Raw genomic sequence first — 21,397 nt, 5'->3', positions numbered from 1 at the left:
AGCGAAGGTTTTATAGCCCCAGATAGCAGAAACTGTTGACATTAAGCTTTTGTTTTCTTTAACTCTGTTAAATAATCTTTTACATACTTGGCCTTTAGAGCATATTGTGAAACAAAATTAAAGTAATTTTTGGTACAATGGTTTTTAAAGTATTTCTGTTATTTATATAAATGAGCATTTGTTCATACCAATGAATATGTTTTTACCTTTGGAAGAATATGAAGTAAAGCTCAAGATTTTAAAAGAAGATATTTTATTCAGGAATCTTAAACATAATGGGCCATTGAGTCTTGTTTCTTGGAGTGGGCTCTTTTTCCCAAAGGCTAGAGATCTCTTAACGTTCGTAAAACTTCTTTAGATAGTCGAGCATCTGTTTGCCTTTTCTCCCTCCCTCATTCAAAAGTGAATAAAACTGTTAATGTTTTAAATTTTTTGCTGCTATTTTAAAAATCTTTGATGGTGGTTGTTCTTCATTCTTGAAGAGGTCCAAAATGACATCACTATACTAGAGTCAAGTTTCAGTGTGTCCGGCTGTGACTGATCAGACCAATACAAGCTCGGAATGCTTTACCATAGGCTGGGCACAAATAGTTGATGTGAACCTTTGGGGTGGATTCTCCAAATTTGCACATCCTGCATTTCCTTTGAGCTGTTTCAATTCTGCTTTGCTCATAGAGCACAGCACCTTTTCTGATATGAGCACTCCATGCTGAGCGGTCCAGTGTCAGTGTTTCCCATGTCACACAGTCAATTCCAAAGTTCTTAAGACAGACTTTAGAGTGTCTTGGTATCACTTCTGACCATTATGTGAACGCTTGCCCTGCGTGAGTTCTCCATAAAATAGTCTTTTAGGCAAACATAAGTTAGGCATTCAAACAACATGGCCAGCCCATCGGAGTTGTGCTCTCTGCAGCAGAGTTTAAATATTTGGCAGTTTGGTTTGAGAAAGGACCTCAGTGTCTGTTATCACCTGCCAGATGATCTTTAGACAATTAAGACAATTCAGATGGAAACAATTCAGTTTCCTGGCATGGCGCTGGTAGTCCAGATTTCACAGGCATATAACAATGAGGTCAGTACAACGGCATTTCTTTTATAGACCTTCAGTTTGGGAGTCAGTCTAATACCTCTTGTCTCCCACACTTTCCTTCAAAGCCTCCCAAACACTAAGCTGGCTCTGGCAATGTGTGTATCAACCTCATTATTAATGTATACATCCCTGGAAAGCATACTGCCAAGGTAAATTAACTTATCCGCATTATTCAAAACTTTTACATTTGCTGTAACCGATGGTTCCACATAGGGATGGTGTGTAGTGCTGGCTAATGGAGCACCTGTGTTTTCTTGGTGTTGATTGTTTTAAGTCAAAATTAGCATAAGCATCAGAGAATTGATCCATACTTTGTTGCATCTGAGCTTCAGAGGCTGCATTGAGTGCACAAACATCTCAAACAGAAAATCATGTACCAACACTCCCTCCACTTTGATCTTGGCTTGTAGCCTTTTCAAGATGAAGAATTTTCCATCAGTGTAATAGCTGACCTTGATACCATGTTCATCCTCATTGACAGCACTTGACAACATGACTGAAAACAACATGCTAAAAAGCATGGGAGCAAGCACACAGCCTTGTTTAACTCCATTGGTGACTGGGAAAGCACATGAGCATTGTCCATTATCCAGAACTCGGGCAAGGACACTGTCATGAAATCAATGTACAATGCTGATGAACTTATCCAGGAACCAAACTTTGACATAATTTTCCATAAGCCCTGGTGACTGGATGTATCAAAGGCCTTGGTCAGATCTACAAACATTGTGTACAGACCTCTGTTCTGCTCTTGGCATTTCTCTTGGAGTTGTTGAGCAGTAAACACCATATTCACCATTCCTTGGCCCTTTCAGAAGCCACACTGGCCCTTAGGTAGATGACCATCTTCCAGGTGAAGAATCAATCTATTAAGGAGGAACCTGTCAAGAATCTTGCCAGCAATGACTAAGAGAGAGACTCCTTATACCCCCCTCCTGGGATTGTCACAGGATAATTTATTTCCTTTATCTTTATAGCGATGGACAATGGAGGCATCCTTGAATTCCTGGGGGCAATAACCTCCTCTTGCCATATAACCTGGAAAATTTCAGCCAGCTTTTGTATGAGCAATGGACCCTGTGCCTTGTAAATCTCAGCAGTAATAGAATTAGCACCAGGTGCTTTGCCACAGGAGAGGAGCCCAGTCAGAAATTTGCCTAGAGAGGGATTGACTTCAACCCTGAGGTAAATGGTCAGTGGCTTCAGTATTGATTGATGATGGTTTATTGAGAACACTATGGAAGTGTCCAGCCCAGCTCTCTAGGATCATGTTCGTATCATTCATCAATGTGGCTCCATCAGCAGTGACTAGCTGAGATGCACCATAGGTCTTTGGCCCGTGAATAGCCTTCAGGACATCATAAAAGTGCTTGGGATTGTTGCTATCAGCATAAAACTGAATTTCATCTGCCTTCTTACAAGGCCAAGAATCCTTCATCTCACTAAGCATTACTGGCACTACTTTTGATAAGAGTTACATGCTGCCTTCTTAGAGATGGTTGAACTGTCTTGCTGGTAAACCTTGTGGAGTTCTTGTTCTTCATTTAGCAGCTTTTGAATTTCCCCACCATATTCATCAAACCTGTCTTAATGTTTGTGAGTATTCTGAACTAGATTAGCAAATGCAGTGCTGTACACCAAATCTCTGAAAGCTGCCCACTCCTTTTCTGCTCTACTGTTGCCAACTGTGTGTTGGCTCAACTTAAGTTAGCAAGAAAGCGTTCCAAGTTTTCTGGTAGTCATTTTTCTTTGGAGTCACTGATTTTGTGGGTAATTCTATGATCAGGTCATCATTCTGCTCCACACGTTGCCTCCATCACTCTTACATCCTCTGTCTCTTCTCTTTACAATCACATAGTCTATTAAATGCCAATGTTTGCTGCTATACTTGGGATAGACACCCCTCAACTCATGGACAGGTTTGAGACCCCTCCGTTAACCCTCAGCCTTGTTTAGCCTATCAGCTGAAAAATGGTTTATCAGGGTGTAGCTGCTGCGCCTACTTCAGCTTCCTGGAGCCACAGGTGAGAGTTAGGTGGATCATGTAGACACCAAAGGTGGAAAGCAGCCCTGAAAACATGGTGGAGGGTGTGTTCAGGGAAGACTGGTTCCTCTGGTGTGAGGTCTGCTGAGCCCTTTTTAAGGCTGGTTTTTAAAAAATCCATGAACTCTGTTGTAGAATATATATCTGGCTTGGGGAAAAAATAAGATGGTTTTTTACTTTCTTGGCTATTTTTACATTGATAAATTAATTGATAAAAATTTCCATTATCTTAAATGTTAGAAAAGAGGGAAATTATGCTTCGTATTGGAGTGTGTGTGTGTGTGTGTGTGTGTGTGTGTGTGTGTATGTGTATGTGCATTTGTGCAAATATCAACAACTTCTCATTCAGTCACTTTTTGGTTGTGCCAGACTCTTGACTTCATTTCGAGGTTTTCTTGGCAAAGATGCTGGAGTGGTGTGCCATTTCCTTCTCCAGCTCATTTTACAGATGAGGAAACTGAAGCAAACAGGGTTAAGTGACTTGTCCAGGGTCACACAGCTAATAAGTGTCTGAAGCTGGATTTGAACTCGAATCTTTTTTACTCCAGGCCTAGCATTCTAGTCATTGAGCCCAGTCCACTTCACAGGCTCACAAACCTAGAGCTGCAAAGGACCTCACAGATCATCTAGTTAAACCCGCTCATTTTACAGATGAAGAAACTGAGGCCCAGAGAAATTAAGGAAGTTACCCAAGTTCATGCAGTTAATAAGTTGTAGAAGTAGGATTTGAACCTATGTCCTCAGACTCTAGATATATTGATCTTTTCCACAGTGAAAAAAAGGTAAGACTGTGAAAAAGTTCAATTTAAAACCTTTGTAAAGAAAGTTGATAGTTGCTATGTAAGATAATTCATCTTTTCTACATTTTTTTAATATTTAGATATAAACATTAATGGAGTAGATTATTTCAGAATATTTTTAAACAACAGGAACTGTGTTCTTGACTCTTTATTCAAAACATTTTTGACCTTTGATTTAAAAAAGCTGTTGGCATTTAGTAAAAGTTGTTAATAATAATTAATGATAGCTCATAACATTATATGGTGCCTTAAGGTTTACAAAGCTCTTTATATGCATTATCTAATTATAGTGGAGAAGACAGAGTAGTGCAAAGTAACTTCATAGTTAATTCAATTCAACAAATAATTAGTAGGTGCCTAATATGGGCTGTGCTAGGCTCAGAACTTGGAGAAAAATATGAAGGAGTACCTGCCTTCCAGAAACATAAATTTTACATACAACATATGCACCGCTAAATAAATTCAAGTTTATATAAATTTATTTATCTATTGAACTCAAAATTAATTTGATGAAGGAGAGAGAACTGATTCCAGGCATTTTTTTCTGGCTGTCTACTATGCCTGGAACACTCTCCCTTCTCTGCTCTTACTAGTGACTTTCCGGACTTCCTTAAAGTCCCAACTAAAATCCCACCTTCCACAGGAAGCCTTCCCCAACCCCTCTTAATTCCAGTGCTTTCCCTCTTGTAATCATTACCTGTTTATTCTGTCTACAATTTACTTTGTGTATATTTTTTTGCATGTTGTCTCCCCTGTGAGATTGTAAGCTCCTTGAGGGCAGGGGCTGTTTTTTGCCTCTTTTTGTATCCTCAGAGCTTGGCACAGTGCTGGCACATCTATTGTTTTTGTTCAGTTGTTTTGTTGTGTCCAAGTCTTTGTGATTCCCTGGACCACTTTCCATGAGGTTTTCTTGGCAACTATCCTGGAGTAGTTTGCCATTTCCTTCTTTAGTAGATTACCTTTTGTCAGAACTCTCCACTATGATTTGCCTGTCCTGGGTAAGCCAGCACGGCATATTGCTCATGGTTCATTGATATGCACACGACCATCCTGCCACAACAAGGCAGTGGTCCAGGAGGGGCTTGGCATACAGTAAGTGCTTAATAAATGGTCTATTTAATCAGATTGGATACAGCGAAGGTTTAATGGAGGAAAGTGGTACCTGAGCTGAGCCTTGAAGGAATCTAGGGATTCTAAGAAGCAGAGATGAGAAGGGCATCTCTCTTACCACGCATGGGGGAGATGGCCTATAGAATAACAAAGAGGAAAAAGCTGCCCCACCTCCTGATAGAGAGGTGATGGACTCAGGGCGCAGGTTGAGATATTTACATGAACACTACTCACACACATATGTACATGTGTATATGTATATATATATGTATGTGTGTGTGTGTGTGTATGGAGAGAGACAGAAAGCGTGCCAATGAAGGAATTTGTTTTGCCTGTATGTGTTTATAATAGGATTTTATTTTTCTCACTTTCTCAGGAAGGAGAAAAGGCAGTTTTTTATTCACTGAAAAAAAAAATTTAAAAACAGAATGGCAGAAGGGCAGGAAATGGAATTAGGAGTTTGGGAAATAACTAGTAAGTCAGTTTGAGTGGAATCTAGAGTACATGAAGTGGAATAATATGAAGAGTCTGGAAAGATTTAGTGGGAGGCAGATTGTAGAGAACGCAAATGTTGTACAGAGGAATGAAAAGTTTCTCCTTCCCAGAGAGTAAGAGAGAACCACTGCCAGTTTTTTGACTAGGGGAGTGATATAATTGTATCTGTGCTTTTGGCAGCTTTTTAGGGGATGGATTGGAGAACAGGGAGACTAGAAACCATTTCAGAGGTCATTATGCTGGTGTAGGTGCAAGGTGAGGAGAACCTGAACCAGAGAAAAATGGAGGGATTCATGAGATATTGGGGGGTCAGTAGGGTGGAAGTACTCATGATTCCAAGGTTAGGAACCCAGGTGACTGGAAGGATGGTGGTATTTTCAATAGAAATAGGGAAGGTTGGTTTGGAGGAGAATGTCAAGATTTTTATTAAACATATTGAGATATAAAGTGAAATAAATGGAGTGATTGGAGGGGGGTGGAGGTAGGGTGTTAGAGTATCATCGTGTGCAATCAGACAACTAGAGTTCAAATCCTAGCTGTTTCTTTTTATCTATGTGTCATTTGTAGGCAAGTCATTTTATAACCTAAGTTTCTCCATCTGTAAAAACAGGAGGTATTAGACAATAGATGATCTCTAAATTTTCTCTCTAAATCCTATGAATCTTGGTTGGACCCAGTCAGAATAAATAAAAATATTTTAATATATTTTTATTATTTCAAGAATATAGACTATATATGTATATATAGACACATATATATATGTGTGTGTGTGTATAGACATATATATGTGTATATGTATACACACACACATATGAAAATATACCTTTTGGTCAGGTAAGAATAAAATGAAGAGGAGACAGGAATTCTTTTCAAGGAATAAATGGTTAATTGTAATTAGAATTAATCTGAAAATAAGCAGTGTGCCAGATCAGTGGTGTTTAAAACTCCAGTAGAAATGGGGTGTCCCAACCTTATGTAAAAGCAACTTCATGTTGACATAGAAAAACCACGTATTAACATTACCTATGTTTTATTTTATTTTTTATTTATTTTGTTAAATATTTCCCAATGACATTTCAGTCTGGTTTGGGCAACACTCAGGAGTTTAATACCTCTGTTCCAAAGTAAGATGTGTTTTCAAGTAGACCAAATATACAATCTTAACTGATAATTTGCGAAGCTAATTTTTTCTCCGTAACACAAAGGGGATAAATTTCAGACCTGCTCAAGTTTCAAATTATCAAAATCTGAATTAAACTAAGTTCTAGTTAGTGAGATTTTACTATAAAATATAGAACTGAATGAATATTAGTTCTGTGCATCTGACATAAAACACTCTTTTCCAGGAGAATCTGTGGAAGGTCTTCGAGAGAATGATTGTCTTCTGATTCATTCTTGCCGGCAGTGGACGACCATCACTGCTCATAGCTTGGAGGAAGGTCACTATGTCATTGGGCCAAAGATAGAAATCCCAGTACATTATGCAGGTATGACGCTTTCTTCTTCTATGAAAATAATTAGGGGTGAGAAATGAATACTTAATTTTTTTCTTCCACAGTGAGAGAAGGGAGGAGGATCTGTGAGAACCCTTCCTTTGAGATGCCTTTTGACCATTGGAGGATTACAATCAACACTTTTGATGGAGTTAGTTTTTTTTATTTCAAGCCTCCAACCTCCAAGTGAGGCATGTATGTAGCTAATTTGGGAGTTTATCAGGTATTGTAAATGAAAATGTTGAAAGCATGGTCAGTTTTCTTGGTTTCTATGTTCTTGAAAATAATACAGGAAGCAGTTCATTTTGATGGAAAGATCATTCTGCTAGTTGTCAGGAGACCTGATTCTGATCTGATTCTGATCTTAGCTCTTCCACTAGCTCTTTGAGCAAGTCACTGAATCTCTACTCCTCTCCCTGCTAAAGGAAGGAGACAAAGAAACAAATATCTATTAAGTGCCTACTTACGTACCAGGCAAAGTGTTAAGCACTTTACAATTATTATCCCATTGGAACTTCTGTACAAGTTCAGGAAGGTGTTGTATACCCATTTTACAGTTAAGGAAACTGAGGCAGAAAGCGGTTAAGAGATTTTCCTAGGGTCATGTGGCTAGTAAGTGTCTGAAGTTGAGTTTGAACTCAGGTCTTCCTAACTCTGGGCCCAGTGCTCTATACAGTGTGCCCAGTAGCTTCAGGGAATTGAACTTTATGAACTCTTGAGTTCTCTTCCACATCTACATCTAATTCTTAGATTCTAATATTTAGTGAGTAAAAATTGCCCTCATAATTAACTATTGCTTCTGGCTTTAAATTTTTCTGTTTCTACAGTTTTCAGTTGTTTTTCAGTCATTTCTGACTCTTTGTGACTCCATTTGGGGTTTTCTTAGCAAAAGTATTAGAGTAGTTTGGCATTTTCTTCTTCAATTTATTTTACAGATGAGGAAACTGAGGCAAACAAGGTTAAGTGACTTGCCTAGGGTCATATGGTTAGTAAACATCTGAGGCCAGATTAGAACTCAGAAAGATGAGTCTTCCTGATTCCACGCCTAATGCTCTATCACTGTCTATTTCTACATTAAAATCCATCAAATGAGCATTTTGGTTTAGTGGAAAGAAAACTGAATTTGGAGTCAATAACTCTTACCTCTCTTCTCCCTTTGGATACTTTTTAAAAACAACTATAAAATATTTAATTTAAAAACACTGACACGGGAACATATGAAATAACTATTATCAGCTAGTATAAATGCTTATGGTGAATTATTTAGCTGCCAGGTTTGTTTTTTTTTTGAAAATTGTACTTATATAGTTATCTGTGGGCAGCTAGGTGGCACAGTGGATAAAGTGCCAGGCCTGGAGTCAGGAAGACCTGAGTTCAAATCCAGCCTTAGATGCCTCATAGTTGTGTGGCCTAGGGCAAGTCACTTAATCCTGTTTGCCTCTGTTTCCTCACCTGTAAAAACTGGAAAAGGAAATGGCAAACCACTGCAGTATCTTTGCTAAGAAAACCCCAAATGAGGTCACGAGGAGTTGGATATCACTGAAATGACTGAACCAAACAATGTTATCTATCATCCTCTGATGTATAGTCAGGCTTTATAGCCTCAGTTGCTAAACACTTGGATCAAGTCATAACCAATTTTGTTGTAAAACAATCTCTGCACATTTATGTAAATTCTAGCATCTTATAATTTTAGTTATCCAATAAATCACAACGATACAGAAACATGCATCATGAGAAACAGGAAATATACCTCATCCATTCTTCATGATAGCAACTCGTCATGCTAAAGTAACAATGCTTACCCACAGCATTGAGGTCTGTGAACAGTCACTTTTCTACTTCATTCTGAGTGAAGTTGAAATGTGTAAGTACAAATGTAACATCTTATAAACAATTGCTTATAAAAAATGTCACAAATTAAAACCAATTTACATACCACAACAACATTACCTTCACTCAAGCCCCATCTCTACATTTCTTGTTCACCAATTAGACGTCTCTGGACATAATTGTGACTCTCTTGGCATGATGGCACACGTTGCTTTGTACTGGTCATCTTGTTTTACTGAACAATAGGACAATAATACTCCTGTTCTACACAATGACCAAACCGCTTTGTGCTCCTCCCACTGGACTCTGTGTCCTAGTACATCTCTGAGAAATCCTAGCTAGGAGGGATGTTCTGTTTGTAAAATAGTCATAATACTTGTTTTATTCTCATCTCATTTTAAATTTTTTGTAGCATTTTATTCAGAAAATTTGGATTTGGAGTTAAAGGACCTGGGTTCAAACCTCAATTTTGCCATTCGTCCCCTCAGTTGATATCTCTGAGACTTAGTTACCTCTTCTGTAAGATTAGGGGACTTGGGTTAGTTGATTTTTTGGGGTCTCTTCTTGTTCTCAATTTGTGATTATCTGATCTTCTGAAACTTGTTCTCAGATATGTCAATACTGGTCACAGCCCCGTCCACCCCCTAACCATCTCACTTAGGCAAAATCTGAATGTTGGTTGTGCTTACACTCTTAGTAATAACATACTCATGAAAGTGACAAAGATAAAAAAGCAATAAAATTATAATTAAAACTCTTTATTTGGAGGTAAACAAAGGTTTAAAAAACCCTTTTGTATTCAATATTTTAATGTCTGCCTGTACTTAGATATTTTCCTTTCAAAGATTTCATTTTAGAAGTATAATATACATCCAAGGGTAGCCTATAATCAAGTGACCATGAGAATTATTGTTTTTGTTGTTGTTGTTGCTTACTTTTTTCCTTACTAAACATCTCTGGATTTATAAAATCCAATTTTCTGTTTTATTTTCCAAGGGAAAAAAAATCCAATCTTAAACAATTTGTAACTGATTATTCCACAGTAGAGCATGCCATTAACACTCTATGTGTTAATGCTGTACTGTATGTGTAGCCTGTAACTGTACCTGTGTCCATCATCTGCCTCCTTCCTCCACCTATTCGTTGTGCGTTGAGATAGGTCTACTTGCCCCTTAGCTGGTCCTGGATCACTCTGAGTCTCACACTTCCCTTTTCAGAGCATCATCTGCCCAGGAAGAAATAAGCAGATTTTTAGGTCTCCTAGCTTAGAACTTGCTTCTCAGGCATATTGTTCCCAGGCTCAGGAGGCGGCTGCAAAAATCAGTAGAGAAAATGAGACCACAGGAAGTGCCTTGGCTACAGGTTTGGGCGCCTACTGAAACTGGCACATCCATCTTACCAGTAGCCGTAAATGAGGCATAGTCATTAACTCCGACTGTTCTCCCTTTCAAGATAGTGTTTGAGGCTATGGAGGAAATGCATGCTGTTTTTCAAAGGTCTCCAAGTTCCTGTGGTTTTCTCTCGTATGGGAAAACCTGAGAGGAGAAGGATTATTTTGGCTAAAAACACATAACTCCTCCAAGAATTGGTGTTAACGTTTTTTGATTACTATAATTGCTCAGGTTCCAGAAAGTAGCAGGAAACACCCTATAGTAAGTAGTCTTCTCCCACCCCAATGCATCTAGCATGTAACACTACCAATTTGTTTCTTAAACACCACTTTCATCCCATCACACTCTTGCTCAGATACCTCAAGTTCCTTCAGTTTCCTTGACTTGACACGGCCCCATCCTACCTCTGCATCCCACCTGGTCTCTCCACCCCCCCACCACTACCTTGCATTCTTCTCTAGCTAAAATTTAACTTAGTTCAGCAAACATTTATTAAGTGATTATTACCTGGGAGGCATTGTGCTAAGAACAGAAGATACAAAGACAAAAACTGAAATATTCCTGGACCCCAAATAACTTATCTTCTTTAGGGGTCTCAAAGAGACATAGAATCAGAGATTTAAAGGTAAAAGGGACCTTAGAGTCCATTTAGGACAACCCTCTCATTTTCCAGATGAGAAAACTGAATCTCAGAAAGGTTAATGAGTTGTCTAAGGTGATACAGTCAGTAAGTGGCCAAGGTGGAATTTGAATTTGGTTCTTGTAATGCCTTTGTTCTTTCTACCATGTCATGAGAAATCATTATTATTTTTAAAAATTATATCTGTTTTATTCTGAACTTAAGAAATAAAAAAAGCATCTCTATAATACAGCAGAATCGAAAAAAAAAGATGATTGTATGTGAAACTGCAAATCTATTATGTACAACTTGCTATTTCTTTTAAATATATAATAAAGTTCTCATGTAACTTTTTTGGATGCAGTTAGACATTATCATGGGATAATATTTGCAAGGCCCAAAGTGCAGAGGGCTGCCACATAGTAGGTGCTATATAAATACTTATTCCTTTCTTCCTTCCCCCATACCATGGCAATAAGAAGATTAAGCATAGGGAGGGAGGGGGAGAAAATTTAAAACTCAAAAGTTTATGGAAGTGATTGTTGAAAACTGAAAATAAATAAATTTTTTTAAAAAAAGAGATTCAGCATATAACACAAAGTGATTTTAAGAAAGAAGAATGATTACAACTTGGTGGGGAGGGGTGGAATTCAGAAGAGGCCTCATATAGAAAAGGCATTTCAGCTGAGCGTTGAGGGAAGGTATGGATTTTAAGATGTGGAGGTAAAAAAGAAGCACATTCTCACTATGGGGGACCACCTGTGTAGCTGAACAAAGGCATAAGGATGGGATGAATCATCATATTCAGAGAACACTGCAGTTTGCTTGAAATAGGGTGTATGTAAAAGGGAATAAGTGAAATAAGACTGGAGTGATAGATGGCAACTTTGTTGTGGAGGGCTTCAAGCACCCTCCACGAGGGCATTCAGTGACCGCAGATCATGCTGGGCATGTTTCTGTCTCTGTATGTGCTTATGTCATTCACCCTGCCTCAAATAGATACTCTTCCTCTTTCCCCTCAGCTTATTACCCTCACCACCAAGTCAAGTCTCACATCCTCTGTGCAAAGTCTTTCTTAAATCCGGTTTTTGCCTCCTCATGGCACCTTAGCCTTTATTATCCATACTATTTAGCTGACATTTTTGTAGTATTGCATTCTTAGACGTTTTTTCATATCATTGTTGTATTTACCCAGCTAAACTGTAAACTTGAGGGGAGAGGGCTGAAGTGTTGTATATTTTTGAAGTTTTTAAATTAAATGGCCTAATTAAACTGCATGTTTGAGCAGTACTATACATATGGTAGGCACTCAGTAAATATTTGCCATTTTATACTCTGCTCAATATTAGATTTTCTTTTAAGATATAATAGTGTTTTAAAAATACATACTTTTTTTAAAAAATCACCAAACATTAGCAAAGAATTGGAAACAAAGGTGGTGTTCATTGATTGAGTAATGGCTAAGCAATTTGTGGTATGTGAATATAGTGAAATAGAAACTATGAATATTATGAATGCAGAGAAGCATAAGAAGATTTACATGATCTGATGCAGAGTGAAGTAAGCAGAGCCAAAAAAAAAAAAAAGAAGCACAAATGACTATGACAATGTAAGTGGAAAGAACCACAAAACAATCAAAACTAAGTATTCACAAATTACAAAGAGCAAGCCTGGCGCCAAAAGAAGAACTATGAGCTGTCTCCCTTCCCCACCTTCCCCATTCCACTCCTTTGCAGAGGTGAGACGAGTATGAAAGTGGTACGTTGCATATATTTTTCACTTTTCCTTTGTATTGATTGGTTTACTGACTTTTCCTCCCTTATTACTATTATCATTTCTTTCTTTGAAAATATTATTTATAATATGAAAGGGCTCTCTGGGAGGTGAGGAAGGATACTGGGAGGAACCGTGGTGATGTGAAAAGCCCCAGAAATATAGATAAAAATTTACTAATTTAGTATCCAAGCATAATGCTACCACCATACCTTGCTACCTTTATTTTACGATAAACTAAACAGTGATTTATTATTGTTATAAAGTGCCATATAATAGATAGGATGCTGGATTTGGGGGTCAGAGGATCTAAGTTCCAATTTTTGTGCCTCAAACTACCCATGTGATATTGTATTATTCTCCTAACCTCTCTGGACGTCAGTTTCCATATCTGTAAAATGAGGAGCTGGATGTGATGAGCTCTAAGATCTTTTCTAGGTTTAAGTATATAATCCTATGATACTATAACAGGAAAAAAATACCCATTTGAAATGCAAGGCTCCAAAAGGTCTACTTTTCTCTAGTTAAATTTGCTTTTATTTTGACTACACTCCATTTCAAGATTCAGTTTTAATGATTGAAGTGACAGCTGGAAAGTAAAATAACAAGAACGTCTCTAGCCTTGGGTAAAATTCATGACTTTCCTAAGAATTTGTTAACCTTTTGAAATGACAGTAAAAATTTGATTTTCTCTAAAAGAAATTTATATGACATGTCTTATTTCTAAGACCTTCCAAGTTGAAACTTCATACCTTGTGGGACCTCTGGCAACATCATTAGCAGTGAATTTATTTATTCCTTATAATGTGACCCCCTTATAACCAGAAGCTTCAGAAAGCCCCTGTTTCATTGAGTTAGTTGGAACGGTAGCCAGCTGCCTTCAAAGCAATTGTTGACATCTTTACACAAGGCAATCAGGTAGTGAACTCGGGAAACCTTTCAGGTTCCTTGTGACCTTTTCTAGCTGAAATTTCCAACGAATGACCATAGTATCACATACTCTTAAGTTCATGTCTCCCTTCTAAGATTCTCTCCCAGATTTGCCTGCAAGAAAAACTTTGACTCTATTCATTCAACAACCGTTTCTTTAAAAAACAAAACAAAACAGAAAGCCAACAATAACAATTATGCAGTGGAATGAAAGGGCAAAAATTGAATTTTGAAATTTATTTCATCTCTTTTGGGTGAGACAACAAATGACCTGACCAGAAAGCAGCATTGGCTTTTTGTAAGTTGTGTAATATACTTCTAAGTAAATATTTAATTCCTGAAATGTCTCTCTGGTAAGCTTTTTTATATCTTTCAGTTGTCCTCATTTGTCAGCTTCTAAAGGTCAGAGACTCCCTCGTTTTAACCTAGCTAGCTTAATGCGATGCTGTGAGCCACTGGGTGTTTAAAAGCTCCAGCTGATAGAGGGGTCAAATAGCAGCACATGATAATGATTATCATTGGGCTTTTGAACATTATTCTCTACCAGATGGAATGTCAAGCATGGAAAGGATTATGGCTTATTCCTAGTACTTGGCTTATGAACTGCTCAGTTTGAAACTCTTCTATGGCTCTCTGTTATTGTCTTTAGGATAAAATATAAACTAACTCCTCAGCCTGCATTTTGATGTCCCTAACAGTTTGCTTATAATCTACCTTTCCTACCTGATTTCATGTCACTCCTCTTCAAAACTTTGTGTCACAAAGCATTCCCCATATGTCAGTGACTTATAGGGTCATAGCTGTGGAGGTGGAAAGACTTTAGAGCCCATTGAGGCCAACCTTCTCATTGAGGAAACTGAGGCTGAGAGGAGTTAAGGGACTTGCCCATGCTTACATAGCCAGTGTCTAATGCAGAATTTGAACCCCGGTCTTTCCAACCAAGCCCAGCAACTCTCTGTCCACTGTGCCACCTAGCTGCCTTTAAAATTACTTTGTATTTATCTATCTATTTCTCTGTGGACTTTTTCCCATGGTAGAATGTAAGCTCTTGAAGGGCAGGAACTGTTTATCTTTCTTCTGGGTATCCTCAATGCCTAACACACAATAGCAATAGCTAACATTTATGCAGCTTTTTGAAGTTTCACAAAGTGATTTGATCCTCATAACAACTAATGAGGGAGGGTGCTATTCCCATTTGACAGCTAAGGAAACTGAGGTGACTTGCCTGGGGTCATAGAGCTATTAAGTATCTGAGGCAGGATTTGAACTCAGGCCTTAATGATTTCAGCTCTCAAGCCGCTTCAGAAAGATCATCTTATGCAGCCTTTGAAAGAGCAAACACTTCTTCAGCCCCACAGCTCTGAATCTTACCTTCCTTCAAAGTGCAGTTGAGATGCCACCTATTTTGTGTAGCCTTCCATCATCCCTTCCAGCCTTCCCACCCTCCTCAGATTACCTTGTATTGTCTTACCTGTCTGCATGTTGTGTCCTGAGCTAGTTTGTTTCTTTGGTTGTATTGCTAGTGCCCAGTGTGGTGCTTTGTACTCAGTAAGTGTTTCAGAAATGTTTGTATTGAGTTGAATGAAAAGGATACGAGTCTTGAATCTATAACCAAGAGATTGCTTTGCTAATAAGATTCAAGGAATACCGAACCCAGAAGAGATCTGTGGAGATCCATCAGGGCTGTCCCCCTGCTTTTAAAAAGAATCACATTTCAGTTGCCAAGAGGCAATACTATTTCAAATTTTAAAGCATGAGAAAAATTCATTGATTCACATTGCAAATTCAAAATCATCTGGGCAGTTTACCTTTTTCTCTTATGTCATTGAAGAGCAGATTTGATAAGCAAATGAATAAATAACCTTCTATAGGTGTTGGACGTTTTTAAACCACCTATGAGAATCTACTGTTTCTGAGATCTTCAAATGTTCATTTTTAAAAATTCTGCTAATTACAAGTAAATCTCTGTCCGTTAATGAAGACCCAGCTACTTCTGTCTCCCCCTTCTCCCTCAGATCTTTTTGTTAGCCATTCATTCACATTATCACAGAGGCAGCCTAGTGTGTGGTGGGTAGCAAAGAAAGGAATACCAAGGGGCAGCTCGGTGGCACAGTGAATAGAGCCTTGGAGTCAGGAGGACCTGAATTCAAATGTGGCCTCAGACACATGATACTTACTAGCTGTGTGACCCTGGGCAAGTCACTTAACCCCAATTACCTCAAAAAAAATAAAGAAAGGAAGAGCAAGGTTCACCCCTGTCTCTGACAGTTGGCATGTTCATATCCTCGTTCAGCTTCAGTTTCCTCATCTGTAAAATGGAGATGATAATGAGTGTTAGCACCTCCTTCACAGGCTATTGTGAGAAGAAAATGAGATACTGTATGTATAAAGGGTTTTGCAAACCTTAAAGTTGTTGTTAAATTGTTTTTAGTCATGTCCAGCTCTCTGTGATCCCATTTGGGGTTTTCTTGGCAAAGATACTGAAGTGGTTGGCCATTTCCTTCTCTAGCTCATTTTACAGATGAGAAAACTGAGGAAATAGGATTAAGTGGCTTGCCCAGGGTCACACAGCTAGTAAGTGTCCAAGGCTGAATTTGAACTCAGGGAGATGAGTGTTCCTGACTCCAGATTCAGCACTCTGTACATGGCTCACTCTATACATTGCTCCACCTAGCTGCTTCTAAAACTTAAAGAGATTTATTATTATTATTATCATCATCATCATCAATATGTCATGTGCGCTTAAGAGTAATTAAGCTATCCATTTAAAAAGATTTTGTAATTTTTTTTTGCCAATTAAGACCGTGCTAGGCATTAAAATCAATGAGGCTTTCCTGAAATTCCATTTGTGATTGAGAACCATTGACTCAGACTCAAGGACTGAGCCACATGGCTTCCAGAGACCTAAACTACACTTGGTACTGAACTGGGAAGTGAGTGCTAACTTAAAAGTCCCATAATTGAAATTGATCTGAAGTCATTAACTGTGCCCTGAGAAATATGGAAAAATTTCTTTCCATTCTGGCAAAACAACTTTTGAAGTTTGGATAAAAAGTTTCTTAGTGTGACAAGTAATTGATACCAAAAGCAAGAATCTGTTCAGTCAGAGAGGCATATTTTGCCACCTGCAGAGAAAACACTCAAGAAAAGTTGGCGTTAACAACTAGGAAAGTGATTGCTCCCTTGCTCCATAATTTTATTCTTCAATTTAGATAAAAGGTATTGTAAATGAAGTGTATCCAAACCTTCCAGAGAAGTTTGGCTACCAAAAGTGCAGAGATTTGCTTTTATAAGTCTGGAATGGAAGTCAGACTTCTAAATTTTGCAATCACTCCTGTCATCAGCCCTTTGTAGGCGTCTAACACTGCTCACTTGAGGGTGGGAGGAATTAGGCAGAGGGGATTTCCTTCAGTAATCAAATTTTTAAAGATCATTATTTTAAAAACCTTCAATTTCTTTATAATTTCTGGTGTTTTTGATATTGATTTCCTTTCCTTTAGCTGTTTTTTTTGTTTTGGTTTTTTTGGGTTTTTTTTGGCAATTGGGTTTAAGTGACTTGCCCAGGGTCACACAGCTAGTAATTGTCAAGGGTTTGGTCTGAGGTCAGATTTGAACTCAGGACCTCCTGATTTCAGGGCTGGTACTCTATCCACTGCACCACCTAACTGCCCCCTCCTTTAGCTGTTTTGATCCGAATGTTTTTTTCTCATTAGTCCTGAAGTGAACAGGTAAGCCTTCTGAACTGTGAGCTCCTTGGGTACAAGAACCATGTCCTATTTATCTTTTATCCTCATTTATCACCCCATATACCTAGTGCCATACTATACACTTAGTAATTGGCATTTCATTGAATGTCAGTTGAATAGCATTGGTCCTGGAGTCAGGAAGACCTGAGTTCAAATTCAACTTCTGATACTAGCCGTATGACCTTGGGCAAGTCATGTAATCCTGTTTGCCTCAGTTTCCTCATCTGTAAAATGAATTGGAGAAGGAAAGGACAAACCAGTATCTTTGCCAGGAAAACTCCAAATGGAGTTAATAAGAGTCAGACACTACTGAACCAAAACAAAAGTCCCTTTTTCTCCTAGCTGCTGTATTTTTCAGCATTTTAAGGATCTGTGAAGCTGCTTCATGTCTTAAGAGGGTAAATGACACATAAGCACTGTGATGATAAAAAAAAGTTTTTTTCTCCCCCTCTTGCACAATCCATGCTCTTCAGCATGCACCTGGATTCTTAAGGCGTTGGCTGTTTTTAAAACGTGGGATATGCAATGTCTGTCTCTTGGGCAAAATTATAGTAATGCAGCATCTAACATAACCTTGGATTGTAATTACGGAACAAAAGGAAATGTTGAAACAAGCTAATTTTATTCTCCTGGGTTGTGAGTTTAATTAGCATGAATCATCTATTTTCAAAAGTAACTACTAGTGTTGAACAAGGCCTTATATGAGTATTTTGCCTATTACGTGGTACAAAGTTTATTTAGTAAAAGACAAATACCAACACTTTCTTAAAGATCTAAACATAAGGCTGCTGACCTTCTACCTATAGGGAACAATTACTTTTAAAATCACATTTTGTATTTGTAGAAATTTTTATTTATTTGCGTACCTATCTTCTAAACTCTTTGAGAGCTGGGACCCAGTTCTTTGAATCTTTCTCGGGGCCTTCTATGGTACCATATGTAGTAGGTGCTTAATAAATGTCTGAATTAATGCAATTCCTTGGCTAACATTGAAATTTACAAATCTAGTAAATCATAACAGTAACATGTTATGATGTTTGTACAACATTTAATAGTTTGTATCCCCAATCCTTAACATAGTGTGTTAAGGTGCTTAATAAATGCTTTTTGATTGATTTATATCCACTCATTTGATCCTGTGAAGTCATTGAACAATAGGCATTTATTAAGTACCTACTTTGTGCCAGACACTGAGTTAAGCAGCTGAAAGTGTTTGTGGTATAAAGGTTAATAGCCCTAATTCACTTTTGAGAAAAATCCAGGTGTGACTAGACCAATTGTGACTTGCCAGGGGTCACAAAGTTAGTAAATGGCAGAGCTCAGACTCTAACTCAGATTGAAGAATGAATGAATACAACAAAAAACAGGAATTTGAGTTTAACCTTGTGTGATAGAAGTTTTCCTTATTTCTATTGTCTATTGGACACTTTGCCTATAGCTCAAAGAGATCCATGCCCCCAAAAGAAAAAAAAAAAGGAAAGGGATCTGTATGTACGAAAATACTCATAGCAGCTCTTTTTCTGGTGGCAAAAAACTGTAATCAAAGGGGGTTCCCATCAATTGGGGAATAGTAGAACAAATTATGGTGCATAAATCTAATGGAATACTACTGTGCAACAAGAAAAGAACAAATGGAGAGTTCCCGAGAAACCTGGAAAGACTTGTATGAATTGTTGTAGTGTGAGCTGAGTAGAACCAGGAAAACAGTTTATACTGTAACAATGTTGTAAAAACAAACAGCTTTGAAAGACCTAAGAACTCAAATCAACTATGATTCTAGATGGCCCATGATGAAGAGTGAGACCATTCTCTTGATGAGTGGACTAAATATGCAAAATGAGACACATTTCTGGACATGGCTAATATGGGAATGGTTTTGCTTGGCTATCGTATTTGTTATAACTTTATTTTCTTCCTTTTTTTTCATAGGGAAGGGGAGGTGAGAGATAAAAGTAAATGCATGTTAATTTTTTTTTTAAACCAAGTGGGGCTGCAATTCAACTGCATATCCCTCTGTATGTTTTCTTTCAGAGGCTAATGTAATATGCCACATTTCCACGACAATTACAGCCAGTCATTTATGACTTTATTTTTTACATTATTCCTCATTTGTTCTCTCAGTCACTGCAGAGCACACTTAATCAACATATGGGAGAATCTAGGACCTAGAAGTCTAAAATAACTCTGTGATAGAACAGAGAGCAAATGTGACTTTTGAATTTGCCATTTCCCCTTGATTTCTGCTCATGTAATGCTAGCAGAATGCACCTCCTGAAGGCCTGTAAAAGGGACCACCACAGCTCAAGTCTAGCTCAATCCATGGGATAATATAATTAAAATCATATGGAACCTATGAGTAAGCTGGCTATGACCACACCACTAAGTGGAGTGTTTATGTCACTGGCAGAAATGGGCTTGTTTAACCTGAGAATTCACCTTTCTTATTCATTTTATCCATCTGAGTAATTAATTGGAGCTTTAAAGGGTTAACTTTTTGCTCTCAGATATTACTTTGAGCTAAAGGTAACCTCAGTTGTTTCTCTTCACACAGAATGGACTTAATGATGGGTTCCCAGAGGGCTCACAGGGTTAGACTTCTTTAAGTAACTTCTTCACTGTTGGAAATATCATGCCCTAATAATAATATTTCTTGGGGGCTGAAGTCATCTGGCTTTTATGACTCACGAAACAGTGAAGATGTATATTCGGCTCCTGGTAAGCTGCTTACCTGTTGATGTGACTCTCCCAGCATGCTGTGAAGCCAAAAAAAAGGACAAACTGTGTGTGGCAGGTGAACTTTAGTGGTATTTAAGGCAGATAGGATGAGTCATACACTCTTCCATATTGATTTTGTGGGATGTTCACTGTATGATAACTTCAACTTGTTGGAACTGGTATATTAATCATGGAACTTGTCTCTGTTAGGCTCACCTTCCTTGGTACTATCCTGTCAAGAGTAAAGCCAGCTAAATAGAATTTTAGTCTACAGAACTTTAAAGAAAGTGCAGATGAATTACATGTAATGTACATTTGAAATATCTCATTCCTTTGTGACTTGGACTCATATTTCTCTTGGCTCCGAGCCTAGTGTTCAAGGCTAGATAGATGGCCATCTTTCCTCCTGAGTTGGCTCTTTCTTCCAACACCACTCACTGTTTTCCTAGTTACTAAACTCAAAAATAAGGAATCATCTCTTACTATTTTTAAAAAATGTTTTAATATTTTAATATTAATGTTTTAATCTTTAAATATCTTAATTTTTTTCAAGTCCACAAGTATCCATTCAGCTGCCAATTCTTAAAGATTCTGCCTTCAAAACATTTATCTTTCCCCTCCTTTTAATTTTCGAAGCCATCATCCTAATTTAGGCTAATATCTCTGCTTCTATTTTCATTCACTTATGGAACTCTTATATGCAAAACGTGCTAGACACTGTGGGAGCTCTAATTAATTAGGACATGGTCCCTCTCCTCCAGAAGCTTATTACATTTTTATGTAATTAAAAAAAAAAAAGCTCATCCACCTTAGGTGTTCACCTGGCACTCATCTTTCACCTGTGGCTCCAAGAAGCTGTAGCATACACAGTAGCCACACCCTGGTAAACTGTTTCAGTAGATGGGTTAAACCAGGTTGAGGGTAACTGATGGACAGGCCTCAAACCAGTCAGTCAGTTAGGGGGCTGTGTACCTCAAGCATGTGATGAATTCCCTGATGGAATGGGCAGATGAGAATAATTTGTTCCAATGGCCATGAAGCAGGCACTGTGGAGCGCTTAGTGCTTGATCAGACATCAGAAAAAACCAAGGTCATTCACTGTATCCTGGGCCATCACCAGTCTTGACTTTTGTTATGCCATTGGACTTTGATGACTCCAGAAGGGAGAGTGAGGCTGAAGACTGTGCACCTCTGCCTCACTTAAATCCAATTCATGCTTAAGTCAAGCTATCACCCCATGTTGTCATTAGCCCTCTTCAGAAACGAAGGACAAATAGCAGCAACATTTTTATTAGAGAGATAAGCCATGTAGATATAGCCCTCCTCACCTCCACCTCAGATAGTCTCTCTTTTCCTTC

The 21,397-nt window shown here is 38.1% G+C and overlaps 1 protein-coding gene across 1 annotated transcript in view; it reads left to right on the top strand.

Moving 5' to 3' along the window:
• Positions 1-21,397, top strand: part of LOC114054221 (GRB2-associated and regulator of MAPK protein 1) — a 205,015-nt gene that overhangs the window by 64,840 nt on the left and 118,778 nt on the right. The window contains exon 2 of the mRNA XM_027877393.1: positions 6,886-7,026. Within this exon, the coding sequence (XP_027733194.1) occupies positions 6,886-7,026 (141 nt within the window). The remainder of the gene's footprint in view (positions 1-6,885; positions 7,027-21,397) is intronic.

This window comes from Vombatus ursinus, unplaced genomic scaffold, assembly GCF_900497805.2.
Source record: "Vombatus ursinus unplaced genomic scaffold, bare-nosed wombat genome assembly UNPS02014812.1, whole genome shotgun sequence".
NCBI lineage: Eukaryota > Metazoa > Chordata > Mammalia > Diprotodontia > Vombatidae > Vombatus > Vombatus ursinus.
This window is presented reverse-complemented; position numbering and strand designations above follow the sequence as displayed.